This window comes from Dromiciops gliroides, chromosome 2 (genome assembly GCF_019393635.1).
Source record: "Dromiciops gliroides isolate mDroGli1 chromosome 2, mDroGli1.pri, whole genome shotgun sequence".
Lineage (NCBI taxonomy): Eukaryota > Metazoa > Chordata > Mammalia > Microbiotheria > Microbiotheriidae > Dromiciops > Dromiciops gliroides.
In genome coordinates this window covers 561,159,417-561,186,666 of record NC_057862.1, presented here as the reverse complement: position 1 = coordinate 561,186,666, position 27,250 = coordinate 561,159,417, and the positions used below count along the sequence as shown (strand labels likewise).

Genomic DNA, 27,250 nt, shown 5'->3' with positions numbered 1-27,250 from the left:
AGGAAAAATAGAACAGAGACCATGAACAGAGTACCACAATAAATATTAAGAAGCACATGTCCTGTCCTATTATAATAGTAAGGACAAACATTTGTGGTTGGGTTGTTCTGCACAAGTCCTTATTCTACTGAGCTCATGCTAAAGAAAGGCCAGGGGATAAAAATGAAACAAATTTTAGAAAAACTTTATTAGTGAACTGCTTGCAGCCAATTCTACTATAAGCAGAGTCTAAGACCAAAGGGGAAAATAATGCTCATTTTATAACTCTGATGGCATTTTGCAAAATCACAACCACTTGACAGGTTGGTCAGGATTATCTCATATCATTTAAATGGACAAATGACAATTTTATTATGAAAAAACTGAAAAATACTACAACAAATTTTAGTTGTATTAAAGAAGAGAAAAGGTTATTTCAAAGAAAGCATGCAATAACAGAAAAAGGAAGCATCGTAGCAGAAAACAATTTGCCTCTTTAAAGCCTAAGCTCTTACAATGAGTCCTGCATATTCTTCGGTTTCAATAAGGGTGTCATGCAGCCACACAAAGTCTTCATGCTGTCTTGTAACAGAAAATTCTGGACTCTGAAAAACGGACAGGGTGGTCTATAAAGGAAGAAAAAAGGTTGAGAGACAACCATCAATTTCAAGTAAATACAGACCATTACCAACAGATTGAGAATAACATGCTATCTTTCCCTTACCCACAATCCAAAAAAATTCATGGATCTTTTTATATCTATCAAAAGGGTACCCCAAAAAAGGGTACAAAATAAACATAACCTAGCTTTATAGCCTTTCTTACCACCTCCCCCTTCACTCAATAAATAAAATTACCTTTGTATGCACTGTAAACTTGACCTTATCTCTTTCACTGAGGGCATCAGGGATATCAATCTGGAGTGAAGGATCAACATTCAGGTCCACAGACACAGATCTCATCTAGAAAACAAAGAGGTAATCTTCAATTTGTCATCTTTGACAACTTATACAGTATGAGGAAAAATATTTTCCCCGTTCATTCAAGACATATTTATTAAATATCTACTATGTGCCAAGCATTATGTTAAGTAACTGAGGTACAAAGAAAGGCAAAAGACAATCTCTAACTTTGAGGGGCTCATAATCTAATAGGGGGAAACAACACATAAAAAGGGAGGAGAAAACCAGGTGTGGAGGAACGTTACGAAGACCCATAGCAGGGTAGGTAGTGATAAGATGGCTGCCCTGGGACCCCCTTTTTTAAATGGAGGATTGTGGTAAGGGCTTTCTGATATCCATCTACCACCCTCTCCAACTGAAGGATACATTGGTATTTTACTTTTATGTTGTTAGATTTCCCACTGTATTCCTTTCCTTCCCTGTCCCTGAGCCATCCTTTATAACAACAAATTTTAAAAGATTCAGAAGAACCATTTTTAAAAATCTGACATTTTATAGTGTTCCACATCTGTCAATCTTGATCTCTGCAAAGTGGAGGGAAGGGGAGGCTTCTTATAAGTCTTCTCTGGGGCCAAGTTAATTCTTTCTAATTTTACATTTGGTTTCAGGCATTTTGTGGTTGTCTTTCCATTTACTTGTGTTAAGAACTAAAATTCTAGCTAAACTGTCTAAAATATCTAATGAGAGGTCGCCAATAAATTATAAGCTTTAGCAAGAGTTAGACTTTTAAACATTTATTAAGGAGAATAAGAATTTGGTAAAGAGAGAGAAAAAGGCCTAGATTCCTATCAAAGGGAGAGCACATTTCTAGCTCCGCTCTCCACTAGAGTCCAAAGGAAAGATCCTGAGACTGAGCGCCAGTCTCTTCCTTCCTCCTCCCACTAGCCTGCGTCATTTCCTGATGCCAAAGAAAAGACTCCTGGTCTTGCCCTCAAAGACCTTTGCTTCATGGGCGGAACTCTTCTACAGTAAGTCTCCAGCAGGTGGCGTTATTCCAATCGTTACACTTGCTATAGTCATTGTGCATGTTTTCCTGCATCTGCTTACTCCATTTCCCACCATTTCTTATGACACAGCTGCATTCCATTACACTCATTGGACCACAATTTGATCAGCCATTTCCCAATTGATGGGCATCTATTTGGCTTCTAATCCTTCACAAAAATATTGCTACTGATATATTGGTGCACGAGGAGCTGTCTTTTGTTAGTGCCTCCTTTAGAGTATATTCGTAGCAGTATAATCTACGCATAATTCCAAATTACTTTCCATAATGATTACACTAATTTGTTGTCACTACAATGCCTGTCCCTTCAAAAATACTCCATCCAATTGCCTTCTTTTGTCTTCTTTGCCAATTTACAGGATATGAAGTAGGACATCAGTTATTTTGACTTTCAGTTCTCTTATTAGTGATTTGGGGGATTCTTCCACATAGTTGTTAATTGTTTTTAGTTCTTTTGAGAACTGTTCCTATCCTGTAACCACTTCTCTACTGGGGGATGGCAAAACCACAGTTGTTTTAATTTGCTTTTCTATTATCATCCTCAATTTGAACCATGTTTTAAAAAACACACCATGTTTCAGAAACTGTGGGAAAACAAGCAAACATATACTGCTAGTAAAACTGTGAAATGAGAGTAGTCATTATACTGTTTGTTTCGTTGACCACTACTGGGCATAGACTCCCATTAAGGTTAAAACCAACAACAAAAAGGAGAAGTCCACCGACTAGAAAATGGCTGAACATTTTAAATTGTGATATATGAAATTACTGACATTTTTTTTAAAGATTTTTTTCCCCTTACAATTTAGTCACTAAAACCAACTAATCCCTAAAACGCTCTTTATTAAATAGGCAGGTTAGGACCTTAGAAGCAAAGTGAAGACAGAAGTCCATGGCAAACCAATGGCAAACCAATAATTCACCTGTAACTCAAATTTGATTAAATGGGTTAAAAAAGTAAGTTTGAGTTTCAGGGTTCCCCCAAGATGTTCAGAATAAGAGGTGTGATTATGTGGTAAAGTGGAGAATATACTCTTAATGGAATCCAGGAACCTGAGATCTAAACTAGATTTGGCTACTTACCCCTTCCTTTAAACCTGATTATTACTTCACTATTCTGGACTTCACTCTCCTCATCTATAATTGTTAGGTAGGGGTCAAACTAAATGACTTTAAAGACACCCAGTCTCCTTTCATTTCATAAGGCAAAAATCAATTAACTTAGAAAAGCATTTGAGTAAAATGTCAAACAAAGCTTATATTAGGAAGAATACAGATTCAAAATGTTTACACACACATGCTTCCAGCGGCAGCTAGGTGGCACAGTGAATAAAGCACCGGCCCTGGATCCAGGAGTACCTGAGTTCAAATCCGGCCTCAGACACTTAACACTTACTAGCTGTGTGACCCTGGGCAAGTCACTTAACCATCATTGCTCCACCAAAACAAAACAAAACAAAAACACATACATGCTTCCTTCCTACTTCTGGCTCCCTAAGACTAGAGTCAATTAGCATTTATTACTATGTGTCAGGCCCTGTGCTAAACTCTGGGGATACAAAGAAAAGCAAAAAGTACAGTCCCTGCTCTCAATGATCTCAGTCTTTGGGGGAGACTAGTACAAACAGCTCTATGCAGGACCAATTGAGAGGAGTCTCAGAGGGAAGGCTTAAGATTAAGAAAGAATGTGAAAGGTTTCTTACTAAAGGTGGAACTTTAGCTGAGGAAGGAAAAGCAAGAGAAACAGTGAGGCCAAGATGTGTAGAGAGCATGCCAGGTATGGGAGAACAGCCAGTGAAAATGCTTGGAGTCTGGAGATGGAACATCACATGCAAAGAACAGCAAGGAGGTCAGGGTCACTACACCACACACTTCCTGGAAGGGAGTCAAGTGTCAGAAGACTGTAAGTGTTCAGGGGTGGGGGTATGTTATGAAAAGCTATGGAAACCAAGAGGATTTTATATTTGATCCTGGAGGCACAAGGGAGCCACTGGAATTTACTGAATAGGAGGGAGTAGTAAGTAGCGGTAAGGTGGTGAGACCTGCACTTTAGGAAGATCAATTTGACAGCTGAATGGAAGATGGGCTGGAGTGGGGAGAGACTTGAGGCAGAGAGACCAACCTGCAGATTATTGCAATGGAACATGTAAGTGAATATGGAAGGTGCTAACGGCCTGCATCAGCATAGTGGAGTCAGAGGAGAAAAGGGAGAAACATGAGACGCTATGAAGGGGTAATAGAGAAGTTGTGACATAGTCTTTATAAGACTAAGGATATAGGTTATTTCCTGACTTAGAGTTTGTTTTTCTTATGTGAAATGAAGTACAACAGACAAACCACATGGAAAAAATACAGTAGCAAGTCATATCACACCTGATTCTACATTACACTGAGTTTACAGGTGCCAGTTTTTCCCCTGTGGTGCAGTATAAAGTAAGTCTCTCTGAACAACCCAGAGGAAGAATGGGAAGCCATCTTGTGACATGAAAGGCTGTATAAATTATTTTTTAAACTGAAACCTCAGAGGCTTACTACTTTAAATGCTTTGTGATACTAGTCTTTTCTGCTAAGTCAATTTAGCCTTGTTAAAGTAGTAGAAACCATATGATATGCAAAATAAGAGATAAGTATAGGTTAGGAATGCAAACCACTGAGTTAAGTATACACTTAGAAAAGGAATCTGTCTGTCTTCTGAAAAAGAGAAAGGATAGGGCTAAGTCAACTTTGGGGGAATTCTAGAGAATTCTAGGTATGGGGAGCAAGTACTCCAGTTGGCATTCTGATTAGGACAATCAGAAACAGTTGATGAGAAAACCAGTATTCTTTGAAGGGGACTAGGAAGGTAGTAGCAAGTTTGGAAGTAAAGTTCTCAGGGATTTCTTGATTAAGAGATCAACAAGGACCCACAGAAGGCTTGAGAAGACAGATCTAAGAATCACAGAATGTGATACCACCAAAAAATAAAAAATTAAAATAAAGGGAGGGAGGAAAAAGGGTGGGTTTCAAGGCTGAAATAAACTAGAAATTGTTTTTTGTCCTTCATTCTCCAAGTGGACCATGACCTCAGGAGTTAATGTCATGACTTAGCAGTGAATTAAATTTAAGTGAGGGAGGGCTATGTGCAAGGTCACCAACCTCACTCTCCTCCAGTCCAGTGGCAAGATACATTTCAGGACAACTGGAGATGGCCCCAGATGTTTAAGGCAATTGGAGCTAAGTGACTTGCCCAGGGTCACATAGCTAGTGAGTGTCTGAGGTGAGACTCAGGTCCTTCCAACTTCAGGGCCCATGCTCTATCCACTGTGCCACCCAGCTGCCCCAACTAGAGACTAAACATGGGGTCTTTTACAGAAAACCTCCTATGTTCGTCCAACACCTCAAAAATGTGCTGCTATGAGGTCAGAAAGGAAAAGGATGGAATCAAGCAATGTCTGGAAAGCACAAACCAGTTCTGGTAACTAAATTATAAGGCAGATAAAGACATGGGTGCAGTAAATTCTAAGAAACAGTCTTAGAAGAGAAGTAGTTTTTTGTTTGGGTTTTTTTTTTTTTTTTGCTGGGCAATGAGGGTTAAGTGACTTGCCCAGGGTCACACAGCTAGTAAGTGTCAAGTGTCTGAGGCTGAAATTTGAACTCAGTTCCTCCTGAATCCAGGACCAGTGTGCCACCTAGCTGCCCCTCCACAAAGTATTTTACATCTCACCCCCACCCCATATCTATCTATCATTCTCTCCTTTATTCCAGTCTCTGGAGGAGGAAGAAAAGAAATAGCTTTTCTCACAAAGGTGAGCCCTCTCTAACTTGTGCCCTTGATCCTATCTATTCCTATCTTTTCCAGGAGTAATCCTCTCTGATCTTCAACTTCTCCCTTATCTAATGAATTTTTCTCTTCATTATCCATAAGCATCCCCACAAGCTATAGTCCTATTATCTATCCTCCCCTTCCTAGAAAAACTTGTAGAAAAAGTGGTTTATACTCTTTACCTTCACTCTCTCACCTCAAATTCATTTTTGGCCTCTAACTTCCTCAAAAGAAGTTGCATGGATGCACTAATGATGCACTAATTACCTAATGTCTTTCCTCAGTCACTATTCCTGTCCTACTGTGCTCTCTGCTCCCAGTGTTTTCCTTATGCTGCTCTCTCACCTGTCTAGTTTCTCCTCAATCATCCTCATCTTTGTATCCCAGAGCTCTGTCCCTCCAGTTCTTCTTTCTCTGCACTCTCAATTAATGAGTTCAGCTATCACCTCTTTGCAGATGACTCCAAGATCTATATATGGACACACACACACACACACACACACACACACACACACACACACACACACACACAAACACCCTTCCCTCAAGCTCCAGAGCAAGATCACCAACTGATTACTGAATGAATACCTTCAAAATGGATATCTCACAGACATTCTGAGCTCCATATTTCCACCCCCCCCAAAAAATCACCTCTCCCTTCCTAAATTCCCTATGTGTCAAAGGTACCATCATTGTTCTAGTTACCCAGTTTCCCCGAATCTCCCTTGCCTCCTCACCTCCCCTATCCCTGTATACAAACAGATGCTAAGTCTAGTTACTTCTCCCTCCACATCTCAGACCCATGTACTCCTCCACTTACACAGCTCTCCCACCCTTGAAATGACTTTCTCTTTGCTCTCTCTCCCTCTTCAGGCCATCCTTCAGATATTTTATAATTAATATTCCTAAAAGCAGAGATCCACCCAAGTTACTCACCAACTCAAAAAGTTCCCACCCCAGTGGCTCCCTATTGCCTACACAATAAAATAGAAACCCCTTTGTATGGTTTTTAAAGTCTTTTCCAATCGGGCTCCAGCCTGCCTTTCTGGGCTTACTGCACATTACATTTTCTTTCTTTTTTTGGGGGGTAAGCTTCTTTTTCTGTTCTTTTCTCTCTCTTTTTTTTGTGGGGCAATAAGGGTTAAGTGACTTGCCCAGGGTCAGACAACTAGTAAGTGTTAAGTGTCTGAGGCTGGATTTGAACTCAGGTGCTCCTGAATCCAGGGCTGGTGCTTTATCCACTACACCACCTAGCTGCCCCTGCACGTTACTCTTTTTTTTTTTTGCCTTTTTTTTAAGGCAATTGGGGTTAAGTGACTTGCCCAAGGTCACACAGCTAGTAAGTGTTAAGTGTCTGAGGCCGGATTTGAACTCAGGTACTCCTGATTCCAGGGCCAGTGCTCTATCCACTGCGCCACCTAGCTGCCCCTCCCTGCACATTACTCTCACACACTCTACAATCCATCCCAACTGGCCAACCTGCTGTTCTTTGTACGTGACATGCCACTGTCCAGGCTACAAAGTGCTTGGTCCCTCAAACATACTTCCTCCCTCACCTCTACCTGGGGAATGCCTCAAATACCAACTCAAACATCATCTTTAGGAAGTCTCTTCTGACCCACTAGTTCCTAGTGCCACCCCCTGGAAATTACCTCATCTATATTTTGAATTTGGGTTTCTGTGCACGTTTCACTTCCCCTAACCCCACAGGGGCTAAATTATCTCAGGGCACGAAAGCAGGCACCATTTCATTTTTGTCTTTTTTTTTTTTTCCAGCACCTAACAGTACCTGGAACACAGCAGACCCTTTATAGCAACTTGTTGAGAAGCTTCATGAAAGCACCTTTACTCTGTTGTATTTAAAGACATGAAAAGTACTATCTAGCCATTTATTAATTCCTAAAGCAAAGCTAGTTGGCAAAGTGGATAGAGTGCCTGGGCCTGAAGTCAAGAAGACTCATCTTTCTGGGTTCAAATCTGGCCTTACTAGCTGTGTGAACTTGGGCAAATCACTTAATCCTGTTTGCCTCAGTTTCTTCATCTGTCAAATGAACTGGACGAGGAAAATAGCAGAGCACTTCAATATCTTTGCCAAGAAAACTCCAAATGGGATCAAAAAGAGCTGGACATGACTGAACAACAAAAGCAAAGTTGCTCTCTCTGGCCATTAAGCATGTTATACAAATGGGCATTAAGAAACTAATTTAGCAGCACTTCAATATAACACATTCCTTGTCTAAATGCCAGAAATTTCATATAACTGTGTATATGCACATGTACACAAACTGAGATAAATAACAAAGGAGGAAAACACAGTAAGCAGATTTCCACTATTTCAAAATCCTTCATCTTAAAAGTTGAGAGAATTTAGGAAATTGGAGTTTAAAATCCTCAATTACTCATTTTTTATTTTGATTCTTAAAATAGATGTGAATAAATGTGCAGTTACTGAAAGACTCTAATAATGCAGAAGACTTCAATCAACTCTCTTCTGCCAATCATATTTTAATATATTTTTAATAATTTTTAAATACCATTTTATGTTTTTTCCAATTACATGTAGTTTTCAACATTCATTTTTGTGAGATTTTGAGTTCCTCCCTCCCTCTTTTCCCTCCCCCCTCCCAAAGCCAGCAAGCAGCCTGATATAGGTAATACATTACAATCATATTAAATATATTTCCACATTAGTCATGTTGTGAAAGAATCAGAACAAAAGGGAAAAACCACAAGGAAGAAACAACAAAAAAAAGTGAAAATAGTATGCTTTTATCTGTATTCAGACAACATAGTTCTTTTTCTGGATGTGGAGAGCAGATTTCAAAAAAACCTGGAAAGACTTACATGAACTGATGCTGAGTGAAGTGAGCAGAAGCAGGAGAACATTGTACATTATAACAGCAACACCGTGTGATGATCAACTGTGATAGACTTAGCTCCTCTCAGCAATACAATGATCCAAGACAATTCCAAAAGATGCATTATGGAAAATGCTCAGTACAGTAGTATTCCATTACATTCATGTACTACAACTTGTTCAGCCATTCCCCAACGGATGTTTGCCAACTACATTTAACTGCTTAAAGCTACATCTAGAATACCACGTTCAGCTCTGGGTGTCATGACATCAAAAAGGTCACTGAATAGAAGGGATAAGTAGGATAGTGAAGCCTAGAAATTGAACAACTAGTGGTTAAAGAAACAGGGGAAGCCTAGCTTAGCGTAAATCCTATGGGCATGGGGGGGGGGGGGGTTGGAGAAGGCTCCTATTAGCCCAAGTATTTGAAAGGCTATCCTGCAGAAGAGGGATCATGCCAGTTCCATCCAGCCCCAGAGGGCAGAACGAGGAACAATAGGTGGAAATTGCAGAGGCATCAAAAGAAGGGAAAACTTCCTAACAATCACAGCTGTCCAAAAGTGGAATGGGCTGCCTCAACAAAAAGGGAGCACCTCATCCCTGGAGGTCATCCAGCTGGAGAGGGAGTGGCATGGGCTGAATTCTAAGCTCTGCAGTCCCTTCCAATTCAGGTCTTATATTCTATTACTCTCCCCTCTCTCCTTTAGCAGTCTACTTTCCAATTCTGTTGTTTAGTGAGACAGAAATATATTAAGATAGGAAGACAAACTCAGTGAGATATATTTATTAAGTGGTTCTTTGAGAAGACCTAGAGGGGCAGCTAGGTGGCACAGTGGATAGAGCACCAGCCCTAGATTCAGGAGGACCTGAGTTCAAATCCGGCCTCAGACACTTGACACTTACTAGCTGTGTGACCCTGGGCAAGTCACTTAACCCCCATTGCCTCACCAAAAAAAAAAAAAAAAGAGAGAGAGAGAGAAGACCTAGAAACCACAGAACAAATCCTGATGCATCTAACAAGTTTTCCTGGCAAGGAACTTCAAATTTTCCTCAAGCTTATCTGGTTACCACTCACAAAAGGTATCTTGTTCAAACACAGCCAAATTTCCTTAATATTTGCTTCAGGACACTAATTTTTAACAAAAGCTTCAACAATCAACTTCAATATTAGAATAATAGACCTGGATGTGTCTCTTTTGGATTCCTTTATTTCAAGTTGGATTCTGGTTTCCTCCTAGCTGTTTCCAAGTTTTGGCACGGATTTACTACTGCCATATGACTGTTAGTCACATGGTCACCTGATTTCAGATTTGATAGTAACTTCCTGCAAAATGAAAATTAGGCTAAAGAGGTCAGAGACCTTCTTGCTTGTCACAGCTGGCTCTAGCATAGGCATACTTCTAATAAAACACTTCCTTCCTCTTTAAGAGGGATGACCATTCGTGGAATAAATGCATTAATCAAAAAGATCCAAGTCAGCACAAATATACAGGGAATGGTCAAGTTTAAGAAAAATGACTGCAGGGGCAGCTAGGTAGTGCAGTGGATAGAGCACCAGCCCTGGATTCAGGAGGACCTGAGTTGGAATCCAGCCTCAGACACTTAACACTTACTAGCTGTGTGACCCTGGGCAAGTCACTTAACCCCAATTGCCTCACCAAAAAAAAAAAGCTTTAAGGAAGAAAAATGACTGCTACACAAAACTTCTTACTTTGCTACAAAATTAATGACTAAGGTTAGCCCCAAAGAAAAGCTATGAGAAGACACTACCCCACATTTCCTCTTTGCAGAGGCTAGGAATCATGGGTGTGGAACATTGATTATTACATCATACTTTTCTGATGTGTTGCTTAGTTTTGCAATTTTTTTTCCTTTCTCATTCTTAAAAAAAAAATCTTTAAAAAAAAAAAGAAAGTTCTCTGGGAGGGGGTGACAGGAAGCATACAGTGAGAATTGCAGATGATGTAAAAACAGAACATATCAACAAAAATTTATCTTAAAATATAAATAGGGGCTGCTAGGTGGTGCAGTGGATAGAGCACAGGCCCTGGAGTCAGGAGGACCTGAGTTCAAATCCAGCCTCAGACACTTGACACTTACTAGCTGTGTGAACTTGGGCAAATCACTTAACCCCAATTGCCTCAACCCAAAAAAAAAAAAAATATATATATATATATAAAAGATGCTTTTGAATTGAATTATTCATGATTTCAAACCTTCTACATTATACCTGGCAGGAGTATGGTACACAAGAATAGTGAGGTTAGGCTCTTGACCTATTAATAAGTATGTGCTTAATTAGGTTTCTAAAACTATTCCAATAAAAGGGAACTCACAAGACAGCAAGGCAAGCCAGCTCTATTGAGGGGCAGTCCTGCTGGGTCAGGAAGTTCAGCCCCCTCTCGACAGGCCTCATCTCCCTACACCAGTAAAGTCTAGTCTATCTGTATAGTGTTTTACCTGGTCAGAGCTAAGCATTGGAAGAAAGGGAAAATGAGCCTGGATCTGGGGGCTAGTGCTGATTCTAGCTAGTGGAGGGAAGGCCCCTAGGGAATTGTAGGCTAGGGCCCAAAACTGTAGGTCTCAAGACTAGATCAGGTGACTAAAGGTTTATAGTTTGAACAAGGTTTAGAGCTTCCCATAGAATTCTCCCTTTATCTCAGTATATCGTGATCATTATAGCCTCATTTGCACAATATCACCAATGCTTGAAAGGCCAAAAGCAGCAGGTCTTTCCATATAACACACCTCAAAATCTAATCCTTTCACAGGGTCTCAGAAGCTCTACACCTCTACCCCACCAAGTTCCATTCTCAAAGGCTCAAAGGTTGGCAATGAGGATTCACTGACATTTGAACAAAGGGTTGTGACAGTGAAAAAGAGTCAGAGGTAAAGTTCAAGAAGTTCCTAGGGCAGTGAGGTGGGACAGTGGATAGAGCACCCAGCCTGGAGTCAGGAAAACCTCAGTTCAAGTATGAGCTCAGACACTTACTAGATAGGTAATACTGGGCAAATCACTTAATCCCATTTGCCTTAGTTTCCTCATCTGTAAAATGAGCTGGAGGAGATGACAAAGCACTCTAGTATCTTTGCCAAGAAAACCCCAAATGGGGTCAGGAAGAGTGGACAGAATCAAAATGACAGAACCAAGTTCAAATCCAGATCCTGCTTACTACCTGTGCTGTTACTTAGATCATTTAAGCACTCTGATCTCAATTTCTTCATCTGTAAATTAAGGCAGTTTGTCAAGATGAGCTCAAGGTCCCTTCCAATTCTAAATCTTTTTATAATCCCCAATTTAGGCTTAATTCCTTTTAAAGTTATACCTTTAACCAGGGTTAAGATTATTTTGTTTTAAAATACAAAGTAAGGGTTGAACAATTTTGCTCTTCAGTAGTCTCTTAAACCATCTACATCAAGCAATAAGACATTAACGACTTCAGATTTATGTAATTTTTTTTTGTTTATTAAGTGACTTTCTCCAGTCAACAACCATGCAAGAAAATAACATTATGACCTAATCCCATTTTACAGGTGAGGAAACTGAGGCTCAGAGCCATTTGAGTGGTTTATCTATAGTGATATACTAAACTTAATAAGCAGGAAATCTCAGGTCCCCGTCCAGGTTTTCTGCCTTAGAATCAAAAAGGAAGAAGTTCTCCATTAGAAGGGATGTCTGAGGCCAACTACACACCCTCCACACAAGCATTTCTCAAAGGAAGTTTCTCTTTAGGTGGAACTGAAATCTGCCTCGATGCAAGTCCTAGCCCTTATTCCTAGCTCAGCCTTCTGAAGCCAAGAACAAGTGTAATAGTTCTTCCACATAACAGCTCTATAACTACTTGAAGACAACTGGCCTGTCACCAAATCTTCTCTTTTTCAAGCTAAATATCTCTAGCTACTTCAACCAATCTTCATGTTACAAACCTAAAGCCCTTCTTGACCCATTCTGATTCTCCCTTTCCTTGACATGCTCTGCAAATAATGGCAGGTCTTCCTAAAATGTGGCCTCCAGAACTGAACATGCACAATCTTCCAAATGGGCATAGACTCTAGCCAGGAAAATGGAACCAATCACTTCTTCACTCCAGAAAGTGCTCTATTTTACTCTAGGTCTTCTTGCAAGAGCAAGAAGCACAAAACCATGATGACAAAGACTTTTTCACTGGACGCAGCGCTGATTCTGGATAGTTGTGTCATGCTTTTCATATCTCTTTTTTTAATGATATTTCCTGATTTCATCGGGGGAGGGGAGATCTAAACACCTGATTTCTGATCACAAGTCATGCACAAGAGCATGACTAGCAGTAATGGGCTACCTCAATTAACCAGATAACTGATGGAACTTTACCAAAAGCAGAATGGCTAATAATTTAATTACCTTAATGATCATTTCATCCTTCAAAAGGTAAAAAAAAAAAAACTAAAAAGAGAAAAGCCTAAACGATGAGGAGCTGGATGCTTTTTTTGTTATTGGGGGGTGGAAGGGAGAAGTGAACATGGAATCCTACAATCTTTAAGGAAAATTAGACACGAATCCTAAATGACCTAAAATTCTAAAGGGAAGGACCAGGGAAAATGGAGACATTAAATCAAATTCTTAACACATTAAAAGACAATTAGGTGCTCGCTTCAGCAGCACATATACTAAAATTGGAACGATACAGAGAAGATTAGCAGCATGGCCCCTGCACAAGGATGACACGCAAATTCATGAAGCGTTCCATATTAAAAAAAAAAAGACAATTAGGATGAGGAAAAAGGAAAATTGGCCAAGAGACCAATGTGGATGCACAGAGAAATTGACTTTTAAATTTTAAAAAGAGTTGACAAAAATGGCAAGAAAACCTAGTACAAAAAAGGAGGTTTTTTGGGGGAAAAACCTAAATTAGGCAAAAGGAGAATCACATAGAAGCTGGGATGATAAAGAGCTAGAGAAAAAGGAGATGTTCAACTTATCTTGCTTCCATATTTTTTAATCTATCAAGGAAAGTGACCTTTAAGTTAGAAAAGACAGAATTAAAATTGCTTTTAAAAATGATACCAGGCAGCTAGGTGGCATAGTAGATAAAGCACCAGCCCTGGATTCAGGAGGACCTGAGTTCAAATCTGACCTTAGACACTTGACACTTACTAGTTGTGTGACCCTGGGGAAGTCACTTACCCTTCACTGCACCACAAAAAAAAGGTACCCAAGATAAGTAGGGAGATGGTAAGGGAATGCCTATGTACCCCTAACCATCATGAGATTAGGTTATTTTCTCTGAGCAGAAATAACCAGAGTAATAAAAGAACTAGACAACATGACTACCAAGACACTCTTAGTAATCTTCGAAAATATCATGGAGAACAGAAGTGGTCAAAAGACTGGGGAAAAAAGTAAAAATAAAATTGACTAATTTCTTAAATTTTATTTCATTTTATTTATTTTTTTAAAGAGAAGAGCAGAATTGGCTATGACTCCCCACCAGTTGCCTCACTCAAGAAAGAAGTTCCTTGACTGGATCAGCCATTTCATCAGCTTTCTGGCCTCCACAATCCAATGAAATCAATTTTTACACTAAACACTCCAATTCCCAACTCCAGTTATTTTCACTGTGTATACCCCATGCTTGGAATCTCTCCCTATTTTTTACTCCATTTCCTGGCTTCCCTCAAGTCACAACTTAAATCACACCTTCTTTAAGAAACCTTTCTTGGGGGGCAGCTAGATGGCACAGTGGATAGAGCACCGGCCCTGGAGTCAGGAGTACCTGAGTTCAAATCCGGCCTCAGACACTTAATACTTACTAGCTGTGTGACCCTAGGCAAGTCACTTAACCCCAATTGCCTCACTAAAAACAAACAAACAAACAAACAAACAAAAGAAACCTTTCTTGGTCCTTTCTAATTTATCATATATATATATATATATATATATTGTTTGTACATACTTGTTTGCATGTTGTCTTACTCATTAAACTCCTAGAGAGCAAGAACTGTTTATTTTTTGCCTTTCTTTGTATCCCCAGAATTTAGCACAGGAAATTAGCAAAGTAGATAATTATTTAACAAATGCTTGTTAACCTGATTCTACAGATTGTGGGTTAGCGAACTTGGCTTTCATTCCTGGTATCATTCTATGATAGTTTATTCAGTGCTCTTTTTAGTTTTGGAAACTGCTGAAATAGTTCAGCAGATTCACAGCTGGGGAATCTTCAACTCTAGTTTTAGGGATATACTTTACAATGTTTAAAAAAAAAAAGCTGACATTTCATCTGTGTACATGATGGCCCTGAATCATAGAAGACTGACTCATACTGGTGGCATAAATGCATATACCAACATCCTACTAGTCAGAAAAAATTCCAGTGGTTCTCTTAAAGCAATTCCAATCATAAAATTTTGTGATTCTGTAAAAGCATGCTCTGCAAGATTTCCCTAGTAAGAGAAGATAAAGGGGGGAAAAAAACTGAAAGTCAGACTTGGTATTTCTCTTTAAAATATGATATAACCAAAAAAAGAAAGGTATGACATAGTAGAAAGGTAGAAGGAATAGCAATAACAGCTCTCAAACTATATTACAAAGCTGTAATAATAATTAAAACTATTTTAGTACTGATGAAAAAATAGAAAAGTTAAACAGTGGAACTGATTAGGTGTATGGTCTACAGATGCATAGAATTCAATAAACCTAAAGACCCCAACTATTGGGGTAAAAACTCACAATTCAACCAAAACCTCTGGCATAACTATCAAAGAAAATAGCCAGGCAGAAATTAGGTACAGACCAACATCTCACACTATATACTAAAATAAGCTCCCAATGGGTATTCTATAAACAAGGTCACATCACAAAGTAGAGAAGCAAGGAAAATATCTTTTGCAACTATGAATAGAGCTCATGCCACAATAAAGGATAAAGAGGATCAGAAGAAAAAAACGGGGCAGCTCGGTGGTGCAGTGCATAGAGCACCAAACCTGGAGTCAGGAGGACCTGAGTTCAAATCCGGCCTCAGACACTTAACACTTACTAGCTGTATGACCCTGGGCAAGTCACTTAACCCCAATTGCCTCACTAAAAAAAATAATAAATTTTTTAAAATAAATTAAAAAAGAAAAAAACAATTTTGTTTACATAAAATTTAACAGGAAAAATGCTGTCAAAATTAGAAGAGAAACAGTTAATTTGGTAAAACATCTTTGCAATAACTTTTTTACATAAGGCTCTCATATCCAGGATATAACAGGATATTGGCTCAAATTTATAAGCACAGAAGCTATTGCCTAATAGATAAATGTTCAAAAGGATAGGAAGAAACAACCATAATGCTACAAATCGCTAACAGAAAAGCAAATCAAAGTAATTCTGAAGTTACACCTCACACCCATCAATATGGCAAAGATAATTTTTTTAAAAAGGAGTAATAATCATTTTGGGAGGTGGGGGGAGAAGAGTCACAATGATGCTCTATTTATGTAGCTATAATTGGTACAGAAATTATGCAAAGCAATTTGGAACTATGCTCCAAAAGTCACTTAATTATGCACTCCCTCAACTCAGTGATACATACTACTTAGGCCTGTCCCTCAAAGAAAGAGGAAAAGAATCCACAGGCACAAAAATATTTATAGCATCTGCATCTCTTTTTACTTTAACAAAGAACTAAAACAACTAGGAAATGGCTGAAGAAATTATAGTATGTGAATGGAATGGTGTAATCCTACTGGACTGTCTAAACAATGAAAGGGATGATTTCAGACAAACCTGGAAAGACTTGCCTTAAATAATAAAGAACTTCCAAGTCACTCCTCTAATGCCTATGTGTATCAAATAGCACAGTACGGGAATTAGAGGAATGGCCTGGGAATCCTTTGGAGAGCCTTCAGGACAAGTCCTACTGCTGATACATGCTAGTTGTGTCACCACCAAGCTTTTAATGAAGTGCTGATTATGTGCCAGGCATTGTGCTAAGCACTAGGGAGGAGCTCTCATTTTAATGGGTGAGATAACATACAAAAAATTGTAACAAACAAGATATACAGAGTGTAAACAAAAAGTAATTTCAGTGGGAAGGTGCCAACACTAAGCAAGTGTACCCTGACCATTTCCTGATCTAAGACATCCTACACCAATATAATCACAAGTCTGGATATTGTCCCCCAACAGCTTCACTCTCCCAACACACATTTTTTTAAAAAATCTATCTATTTAGTTATATGGCTCAAATTTCTAATACAGTATCACATTTTTTATGTGCTTAATATACACTTTTTAGTATATTGAGGTACTAAGAATACATGTACAGGACCCATTTTATATATAGGTCTTGATGTAGAATTTTAAAACTCAAAACAATTATGGAACTTTGTCATGGTTGTTTCTTTGTTTTTATGCCATATTATTGGCCACACACACGCACACACACACACACACACACACACACACACACACACACACACACACACACACACATATGATTCATTAACGTTGAGACCTTGATGAGAAAATCAACTAGTCCATTCCTATGGGAAAATAAACTTTGTTTTACAATGATTTGGTTCTGTGAAAAGAAGGCTAGGCTTGTTCAGAAAAAACGTGGGTTTGATGAATCTCTACTCTGCCTTACTAACAAGGGAGCCTCTCTGGGCTTTGGTTTCCCTTTTCCACTAAGTAGGTATAATACTTGCACTACCTAGCTCATAGGGTCGTGAGAATTTTCATAAGCCTTAAAGTATTTAACAAATGAGTTATAGTTAATAATGAAATATTATCTGTTTCAGAAAAAGCAGCCAGCCTTGAATTGAAAGTGACCTGAGTTCCTGGCCTCCCTCTGATATTTAATACCTACATAATTAATAAGTCACAATCTCAAGGCCTTAGGCAAATTTCTAAGATTTTATATAATGATGATAGCCTCTGGGGCAGCTAGGTGGGGCAGTGGATATAGCACCGACCCTGGATTCAGGAGGACCTGAGTTCAAATACAGCCTCAGACAATTGACACTTACTAGCTGTGTGACCCTGGGCAAGTCACTTTAACCCTCATTGCCCTGCAAAAAGACAAAGAAAAAAATAAGAACAACAAAATAATAATGATAATAATGATAATTAACCTTTTTATAGCGAAATGTGCCAGGCAGTATACTAAGCATTTTACAATTATATCATCTGGTCCCCACAATAACTCTGAGGTAGGTGCTCTTATGACCATTTTAATGATGGGGAAACAGAGGCAAACCTAAGTTAAGTGACTTGCCCAAGGTCACACAGCTAGAAGTGTCTGAAGCTGGATTTCAACTGGGAGTTTCTACACTGGCACCCAAATTAGATTTCTCAATATCATAGTGAAAAAAAGGTTATGTGTTTATATATCAATATTGTTTGTTTTTCACTATCAAAACAGATGTGTATTAAATGATTTCTAAATATAAAAAGTTAAATGAAGTATTTACCCATTAATATTGCTTCTTTTTTCATTATGAAAACAAAAAAGTGTATTAAATGATTCCTAAATACAACTATGTACCTGAACTCTCAGAATACAAGACAAATTAGATAATACACAATATGCATTTCACAGTGTTACTATTAACTTTAATTTTAGTTTTAAAAAAAGATATACCCAAATCGAACAGTTGTTCCAAGATCCCCTAGAAACTAACAAAAACAGTGACTGCCCCTTCTACAACAACTAATAGGTTAAAAGTCAACCACATTTACAACAGTTGTGCAATTTTATTGTAATGATAGCAAGCAACCTATGGTAACACTGCCGTGAACCACTTTTAGTCAGCCTACTAATACATGTTTATTTAATCTTCTGGTTCCTTTATTTTCCTCTCAATTACTGGCTCAAAAGCTAAAAGGGCCTTAGTGACCTTCTCCAATCTCTTCATTCTACAAATGAACAATTCCTTTACAAGTGAAATCTTGCCTAAGATAGGTAGAGGAGATGGCAATAGAATTCAGGCTGGCCCAACTACTCTCTACTAATTCATCCAATCCTCTAATCATTTTCCTCCATCAATTAGCAAAAATCCCTTAAGAGTCTACTCTGTCTAAGCATCATAGATACAAACATTTTTTAAAAGTCCTTTCCCTCATTCCAACTGCATCTTAGTGGGTCAGTGGCATCTAAAGGTGTAACAAAGGCCTGCTGTGGGCATTGGGGATCCAAGATTTATGACCTAACGCTGACCCAGTGTCCATAATTCATGGCTCAGTTGGTGAGCCAATATCAAAGAAACAGCTTAAAGGCTGCAGCATGTGATCAGACACCAGTCATTCTTCTTGGCAAGATGGGACCCTAAAGGGATAGGGTTCCACCCCTGCTGACATCATTCCTTCCTACTAGTAAGACCACCACACACACCTGCCACCTACAGTAAAACACTGCAAGCCTGGAGGGCATCTGGAGGTCTCATAACTCAGGTCCTAGAACAGGAACTGAGAACTGCAGGAAGGGCAGAGCAGCACACTCAGAGAATGGATAAACTTCATCATCATTTCACATATGCCGCAAGCCAAGGACAGATTCGGACATGGAACCAAAAAGAATAGACATATGCTCCGATTTCCCTTAAGGCAGATTAATCTGACATCTAAGGTATCCTGGTTTAAACTCTTTCCTAGCATGGGAGCGGCTAGATGGCGAAGTGAATAAGCACCCGCCCTGGATTCGTTCAAATTCGGCCTCAGACACTTGACAATTACTTAGCTGTGTGACCCTGGGCAAGTCACTTAACCCCCATTGCCCCACCAAAAAAAAGCTTGTTTACTCATTTATTGGGGGCAGCTAGGTGGCGCAGTGGATAAAGCACCTGCCTTGGATTCAGGAGTACCTGAGTTCAAATCTGGCCTCAGACGCTTGACACTTACTAGCTGTGTGACCCTGGGCTAGTCACTTAACCCCCATTGCCCTGCAAAAAAAAAAAAAAAAAAAAAACCTCTTTCCTAGCATGGTAGATGGTCATAGATGTAGACCTGGAAGGAGGCCCGAGTCTCCTAGTCCAATAGCAGAATTTTACATACAAGGAAGCAAATGCCCCGGAGAGTTTCTCCAAGCCACAAAAATAATAAATAGCATAGATGCGATTTAAACTCATGTCTTCCAATTCCCAATACAGCACTCTTCCCTATTCTATGTAAAAGACACAATACTGGCCCCCGATCCAGGAAGACCTCAAGTCAAATCCAGCCTCCAACACCTACTAGGCTAAAGGACCATGGTCAAGTCACTTAACTGAATCTGTTTCCTCATCTATAGAGGAGATCTAACAATGACAGTAAGTACCTAACTCACAGAATTATTTACATGGCTAAAATGGAATGTTTGTTAAGTACTACTGCAGACCTTAAAGCATTATTCCACTTATTTCCTCCCTATGTCCCAATCAAAAATATTTTCAATATTACTTTCAAAACTGGTTACAGGGGGCAACTGGGTGGCGCAGTGGATAAAGCACTGGCCCTGGATTCAGGAGGATCTGAGTTCAAATCCTGCCTCAGACACTTAACCCCCATTCCCCTGCAAAAAGAAAAAAAGAAAGAGCAAGCACTTATAGAAACAAGGCTTTTCTTGCTTGTGAATCTGATTTTTAATGGCATATTGTGAAACCTCAAATAATTATAAAGTTAGTACATCTAACAATAGTCAAGTAGCCCTCCTATATCAAAAAGGATTCAACTGGTCTTAAACCTAAGATTTGTTGAGCTGTTTTTCTTCTTCTTGAATACAATAGGTTTGTTTTGGGTTAATATCCAACTAAGCAAAGTATTCTTGTATTTTACCATGAAACCAACAGGGAGAAGGGTCTTGAAGTATTTTAGATCTAAGTGTTCTTCCTTTTATTTTCATTCTTAACCTCCAATTTAATTTCATGTAGCTCATCTGACTGCATCAACAAACCACCTTAATATGGAAAAATATTAAAATTATTTTTTTGTTACATAGAAAAGCAATACTTTCCTTGATCAAATTCTAGACTAGCCTAGGAAAACCAAAATTTTTTTAAAAAGAAAACCAACAATACTTCATCATCACAAAGCTAATGATACTTTGTGCTCATCCCTCTTATTTCAAACTTCTACCCCACAGGATTACATTATATTTAACTTCCTAGCATATCATTCAAAGAAAAAGCCCCACAAAGATGAGGGACTGCAACATTCTCTTAACTTTTGAGAAATTTGCTGGGTAAGAAACTACTACTGCTAGTCCAGGGGCCTGACTTTATTTGTTGGAACTGGCTCTCCTTTGGCAGCGTGGTCAAGTCTACAGACTCCTCACAGCCGTGTTTTAAAAGGCATAAAATAAAATAGATTCCAAAGGTAACCAATTACATTGGAATACAATTAATAAAAATCTGTTAAAAGTCAGAGCCTAAGTTAAAATCTCCTGTGCTAGTCTGACTTTTATAAAGAGCTTTATACTGGAAATTCTGGAAGCCTAGGCAAAAAAAAACATATCTTTTTTGACATACCTTTGCCTATAGTTCCATAGATAAACTGAACTTTTAAACTGTATATTTGACAAATCATTTAATGTGTTATTTCTACATATGTGATCTTGTAGGACAAATTTATAAACTCTTTTTTAAAATTTTTAAAGGTAATACAGAAAGTCAAGAAATAAAACCAAATATATACAAAGCGTGATGATGCAGGATGCAACATGGTAGTTTAAAAATTTGATCTGAAGTCACAGGGCTTGGGTTTTAACCCCGGCTTTGCTATTACCTGAAAGTGATCTTAAGCAATTCATGTAACATTTTTGTGCCTCAGTTTCCTCATCTGTAAAACGAAGAGATTCAATACAATTTATTTTGATAAATATTTTTATTTAAAGTTTAGTTCCAAATTTTATCCTTCATCCCTCCCCAAAGGGGTAAGCAAGCAGATATAGGTTATACATGTGCAACTATATAAAACGTAACTATATTATTCATTTTGTATAAGACAAAGAAAGTGACAAATAGCATGTTTCAGTCTGTGTTCAATCAATATCAGTTCTTTCTTTGGGGGTGGACAGGATGCTTCATCATTAATGCTTTGAGATTGTCTTGGATCATTGTATTGCAGAGAATAGTTAAATCATTCACAATTCTTCACTGAACAATGTTGCAACATTCTCCTGGTTCTGCTCACATCACTGTACATTGGTTCATATAAGTCTTTCCAGGCCTTTCTGAAATCATCCTGCTTGTCATTTCTTGTAGCACAATAATATTCCATTATAATCATACACCACAGCTTGTTTAGCCATTTCCCAATTGATGGGCATCCCTTTGATGTCCAATTCTTAGCTACCACCAAACACACACACACACACACACCCCCACCAAAAAAACCTGCTATAAATATTTTTGTACAAATAGGTCTTTTTCTCGGTTTTGGTTCAATACAATTCAACATGCATCTACTTTGTATGGACAGTGCCAAGCCCACAGTAGGTGCTGAAATTCTTAATTGATGACAGCACTGAGCATATAAAGAAAAATCAAAAACCACCCCTCATACTCAAGGAATTTATTTCTTTACTGGGGAGCTAAAAACATGTACACAGATCCAATTAAGTTTGGTAAGAAACTAGAGATTTCTGGAGGCAGACATAAAGAAAGAGAACATTCCAGGAAGGGAGGCTATGGGAGATAGAACATCAAATCTAGAGAACAGAAAATAGGCTAGTTTGACTGGAACATATAACACGCAAAGGGTTATCATGTGAAACAATCCTGGAAAAAGTAGGCTACAGCCAGACTGCAAAAGGCTTCAAATACCAAGGTGGGGAATTTTCATTTTATTCCAGAGGCAACAGGGAATTGCTGAAGGTTCTAGGGCAGGAGAGTGATATAATCAGATCTATCTTTGCTTTAGGAAAATTATTTTGGCAGTTGTGTGAATAATAGATTAGAAAGGGAAAGGTGGAATCAGGGACACTGACAGTGAGTCAAGTGAGAGGTTGCATTAGATCTATGGTGTCACTCAAATAGAAATGCAGTCCACTGGTGCCTTAGAACACCCCAAATTTATATCATCAGTCATACTGTATTTTGACTTTATTTCGTTAAATGTTTTCTAATTACATTTTAAGCAGGTTCTGCCAAACTCCTGAGCTTTGCAGGTAGCCACTGCTTGACCCCTCTGCACTAGGGCATTTCACTCTAAACAGTAATTTAGGGACCACAGGCTTTGAGAGAAAACACTCCAGTGATCCACTACAAAAACACCAGGCTTGGAAAGGGGCTCTCTTTTAACTCACATGGTCATTCTTAATAACATCAAATCAGCCCTCTACTTCTTTATATAGAATTTACCAAACCAATTTGGTCATGAAGGTAGGATTTAAAATATATTCTACAACATATAAATGCTGGTCTGGGGAAGGGGAAACTAAAGATATGGAACACAGGATACTGGATACAATGTAAAGAAAGTTGCCCCCAAAAAAAGTTGAAAAAATTCTCTGGTTATTATTTTTTTAATTTTTTTCCCGTTACATGTAAAGATAGTTCTCAACTTTTGTTTATACAGGCTTTCCAATTTCAGATTTTTCTCCCTCCCCCCTTCCCTAGACAGCAGGTAATCTGATATAGGTTTTATATGTGTGTGTGTGTGTGTGTGTGTGTGTATATGTATGTATGTATGTATATGTATATTTATATATATATAATAACATTAAACATTTCTGCATTAGTCATATTATAAGAGAAAAATCAGAGCAACGAGGAAAAACCTCAAAATAGAAAAACAACAGCACCAAAAACAAAAGAAATAGTATGGTTCATTCAGCATCTATACTCCACAGTTTTGTGGTTTTTTTCCTGGATTTGGAGATCCTCCTTCATCATGAGTTCCCTGGAACTCTTCTGTATCACTGCATTGGTGAGAAGAATATAGTCCATCACAGTAGGTCAACACACAATGTTGATGATACTGTGTACAATGTTCTTCTGGTTCTGCTCATCTCACTCATCATCAGTCCATGCAAGACCTTCCAGGTTTCTCTGAACTCCTCCTGTTCATCGTTTCTTACAGCACAATAGTATTCCATTACATTCATATACTACAACTTGTCCAGCCATTCCCCAATTGATGGGCATCCCCTCAACTTCCAATTCCTTGCCACAACATAAAGAGCAGCTATAAATATCTTTGTACGTGTGGGTCCTTCTCCCCTTTCCATGATCTCTTTGGGAAAAAGACCCAAAAGTGGTATTGCTGGGTCAAAGGGTATGCACAGCTTCACAGTCCTTTGGGCTCTATGTTTAATATTTTAGCAAGGAGAAAATTGCGTATCAAAATTCTCACAGAACCCTTTGTTCAAACAGACAAAATGCAATTTAGGAAAGGTGATATGAAGGAACTTTTATGACATCTAGAGTTCATATAATCATGAAGCTGATGAATCTTTAAGGGAAATCAGGGAAGAACCTATTCAACAAAATATCCAAGATTTTATCTTATTGCCATATCTGACATTTGGTAGAAAAATGTGAAAACAGAGGTACAAGTTTAAGTATTCAACAGGCTGAGTTAAGATATTGATTGGGGGGCAGCTAGATGGCACAGTGGATAGAGCACTGGCCTTGGAGTCAGGAGTACCTGAGTTCAAATCCGGCCTCAGACACTTAACACTTGCTAGCTGTGTGACGCTGGGCAAGTCACTTAACCCCAATTGCCTCACTAAAAAAAACAAAAAAAAAGATATTGATTGGGCAGTAAAGGTCCCAGTTCTTCTCAGAAGCAGGAAATATCAGTAAGTCAATCAAGCATAAGAATCTGAGGGACGCCACTCACGGCCTGCTCAGACTTCACTGGGGAAAGGATTAGGATTAATTTGCTGTGGAGTGATGGAGAAAAAGGGATGTGTTGAAACTATACCGTGGCTTGGCTATATCTCATTCTGTTCTGACCCTTTCCCTCCTTACTCCCAAACACCTATACATACAAGTAGCAGTTTTCCCACTAGTTCTAAGAACTACCCTTTAAATATATTCTGGAATCCATAAATAACTAGTCTAGGAGGACCTGAAGGAATAAAATGCCATGAGTATAAAGAAAAAATAAAAGAAATTTGAAAACAAAATAAAATTGAAAAAATGCTGCATATATTTTTAGAAAGAAAAAAATTGTTCTCACCTCTTCTGCATCATTTGTATTCTTCCCTCTACAATCCTATCTGTTCAGAAAAAGTTAACATCTGGGAAAGCTAGGTGGCACAGTTGATAAAGCGCTGGCCCTGGATTCAGGAGGACCTGAGTTCAAATGTGACCTCAGACACTTGACACTAGTTATGTGACCCTGGGCAAGTCACTTAACCCTCACTGTCCCACCTGCCCCCAAAATATTTTTTAAAAAAAGAAAGAAAGAAAGAAAAAGAAAGTTATCATCTGTCCCAGAGTCCTCCCAAGAAATCTTTCACACTGGGAGGAAAATTATTGTCTTTTATGAGGTTCGACTTTGAATGTGGTTGCAATGTGGCCCTGAAGACTCTTTTTTTCTTCCTACTCTTTCCCTTTCATAGTTGGGGGGAGGGGGGAAGGGAGAGGTGGAAAGAAAAGGGGAAAAATACCAGGACAAGAAGATCAAAGCATATATGAACATTTGCAATTACTTTAAGGACAGATTGTACAACAACAAAGGAGATCCCAAAGATGATCCTAATAGCCTGAGGAATACCTCAAGATAGCATCATGAAAAGGCAGCCCCACAACATAGAAGAACCTGCTCCCAACTACTTCAAATCCCATGTTCCTGGAAAAACAGACATGTAGATGGCTAACAAGCAAAAACCAAGAGAACTCTGGAGCAAGGCAGGAAAACCAAATAAGCCTATCAAACAAATTTATGATTCCAGCAGGTTAAGTAATGCTGTCTATAAGGCATCTTTGTAGGACTACCATGATCATTTTATTTTAAATGTTAGCAAAGATTTGGCACAAAATATATGCAATTTAATATTTTTTCCTATTATAGTTATGACTGAGTATGAGGAGCATAGATTTTAGTTTTAAACAAGCAGTCTTACAGGAACATGACTCCTTTTAATATATATTTAAATTGTTAATAGCTGATATTTAAATTAGTAAAGTTTCCAAAACACTATACATAATCTCATTTCACCTTCATAACAACCCTATGAGTAAATACACTCAATATGAGTGAATATGGGTCTTATCCCATATTTTAGAAATAAGGAAACCGAGGATAAGGTTAAGTAACTTGCTCTTATAACACAACTAGTAAGTGTCAAAAGCAAGTTTCTCCAGATAAGTGCAGCACTCAACTTTTGTTCACACCGAGTAGAAAGTTAAAAGATAGCAATTAATCCTGGGACTGTTATCTGGCATGGGAGGTTCACTTTTTAAAAAAGAAATAAATCGGGGCAGCTAGGTGGTGCAGTGGATTAAACACCGGCCCTGGATTCAGGAGGACCTGAGTTCAAATCCAACCTCAGACACTTGACACTTACTAGCTGTGTGACCTTGGGCAAGTCACTTAACCCCAATTGCCTCACCAAAAAAAAAAAAGATTCAAATAGAAAGCCCAATGGAAGTTCCTGAAGCAATCCAGTTATCCAGTTGGTAACAATTTTATAGTAAATACAAATAGCAACAGAAATTGCTAGTGTTACCTTACCTTTTCATCCCTACCCTAGGACCATTTGCAAGGCAAAAACATGGTTTCACTCCCTAACTCTTTGAAGACTTCTAATTGCAAAGGGGGAAATAGGGCAAACAGGAAATAGAAAACCAGGAATGTTGCAATGTCAGCTGAACCCTCCCTTCCCACTCCTTTGCAAAACACAAGACAAAGAAATATCTACTCTCAAATACATGTGGCTAGTTTTCATGCAGTATCAAGAATCATGAAGGAGTACTTTATTAACTTCATCTGTCTCTCACACAAAATACTAGTTTATTACACCTACTCCCCCACACAAAAAATGTACATCAAACCAAGATCCCTGCCATACAAAGTAGCATTTCAATAACTCATACAGGAAACAATGACCCTCTTGTTGAAATAATCAGGCTCTGTTTTATTTGAGCCAAAAAGTCATGTTAAAAATGCAGGAACCTGACCAATGAGATAAAATTTGCTCAATAAGCCATAGAATAAAATCTTACTATTAATGGAAAAGATGGTCATTACTTTTTCAAAGAAAATCTCCACCCAATGGAACTTATTACCTTCAAATACTTGCCTATCTAGTAAACAATTTTAACATAAAGAGCTTAAGTGAAATTACAACCAAATATTTATTTTTAAATTTTTACTAGGAATCAAAAATGCCACTAATTCAAAGAGTAATGAATGGAAAAGATGCAGACTTCAGTAAACATTAGTAACATAAAAAAGTAATCATCAAGGACACATGACTAGAAGAGTAGGTGAACTGGTCATTAAGCAAGAATGAGAGGGGAGAGACTTTGTACCCAAGTTCCACATTATTTGGGGTATAGCCTCCAGGGCATGGGATTGATACTTCATGTAAATTTAAGGGAAGAAGGGGGGGAGCTTTAATCATATGCTAGTGGACTTCATATATATGAGTATTTTTGTCTTCTCAATGAGTGGGAGAGGTGAAGGGAGAAAATTTGGAACTGAAAACAAAAATTAAAATAAAACTTTAAAAATTGCTGACTAAAAAAAGTGT

The 27,250-nt window shown here is 38.4% G+C and overlaps 1 protein-coding gene and 2 non-coding genes across 3 annotated transcripts in view; 1 reads left to right on the top strand and 2 right to left on the bottom strand.

Moving 5' to 3' along the window:
• SNX5 (sorting nexin 5) overlaps positions 1-27,250 on the bottom strand; it is a 48,709-nt gene that overhangs the window by 19,218 nt on the left and 2,241 nt on the right. Inside the window, exons 2-3 of the mRNA XM_043983244.1 lie at positions 837-941; positions 495-605 (exon numbers count right to left, since the gene is read on the bottom strand). Of these exons, the coding sequence (XP_043839179.1) occupies positions 495-605; positions 837-941 (216 nt within the window). The remainder of the gene's footprint in view (positions 1-494; positions 606-836; positions 942-27,250) is intronic.
• LOC122744832 lies at positions 13,230-13,339 on the top strand. The gene has a single exon (XR_006355174.1). It is a non-coding gene; the product is annotated as a U6 spliceosomal RNA (small nuclear RNA).
• Positions 18,856-19,100, bottom strand: LOC122745098. Its single transcript, XR_006355387.1, has one exon. It is a non-coding gene; the product is annotated as a small nucleolar RNA SNORD17 (small nucleolar RNA).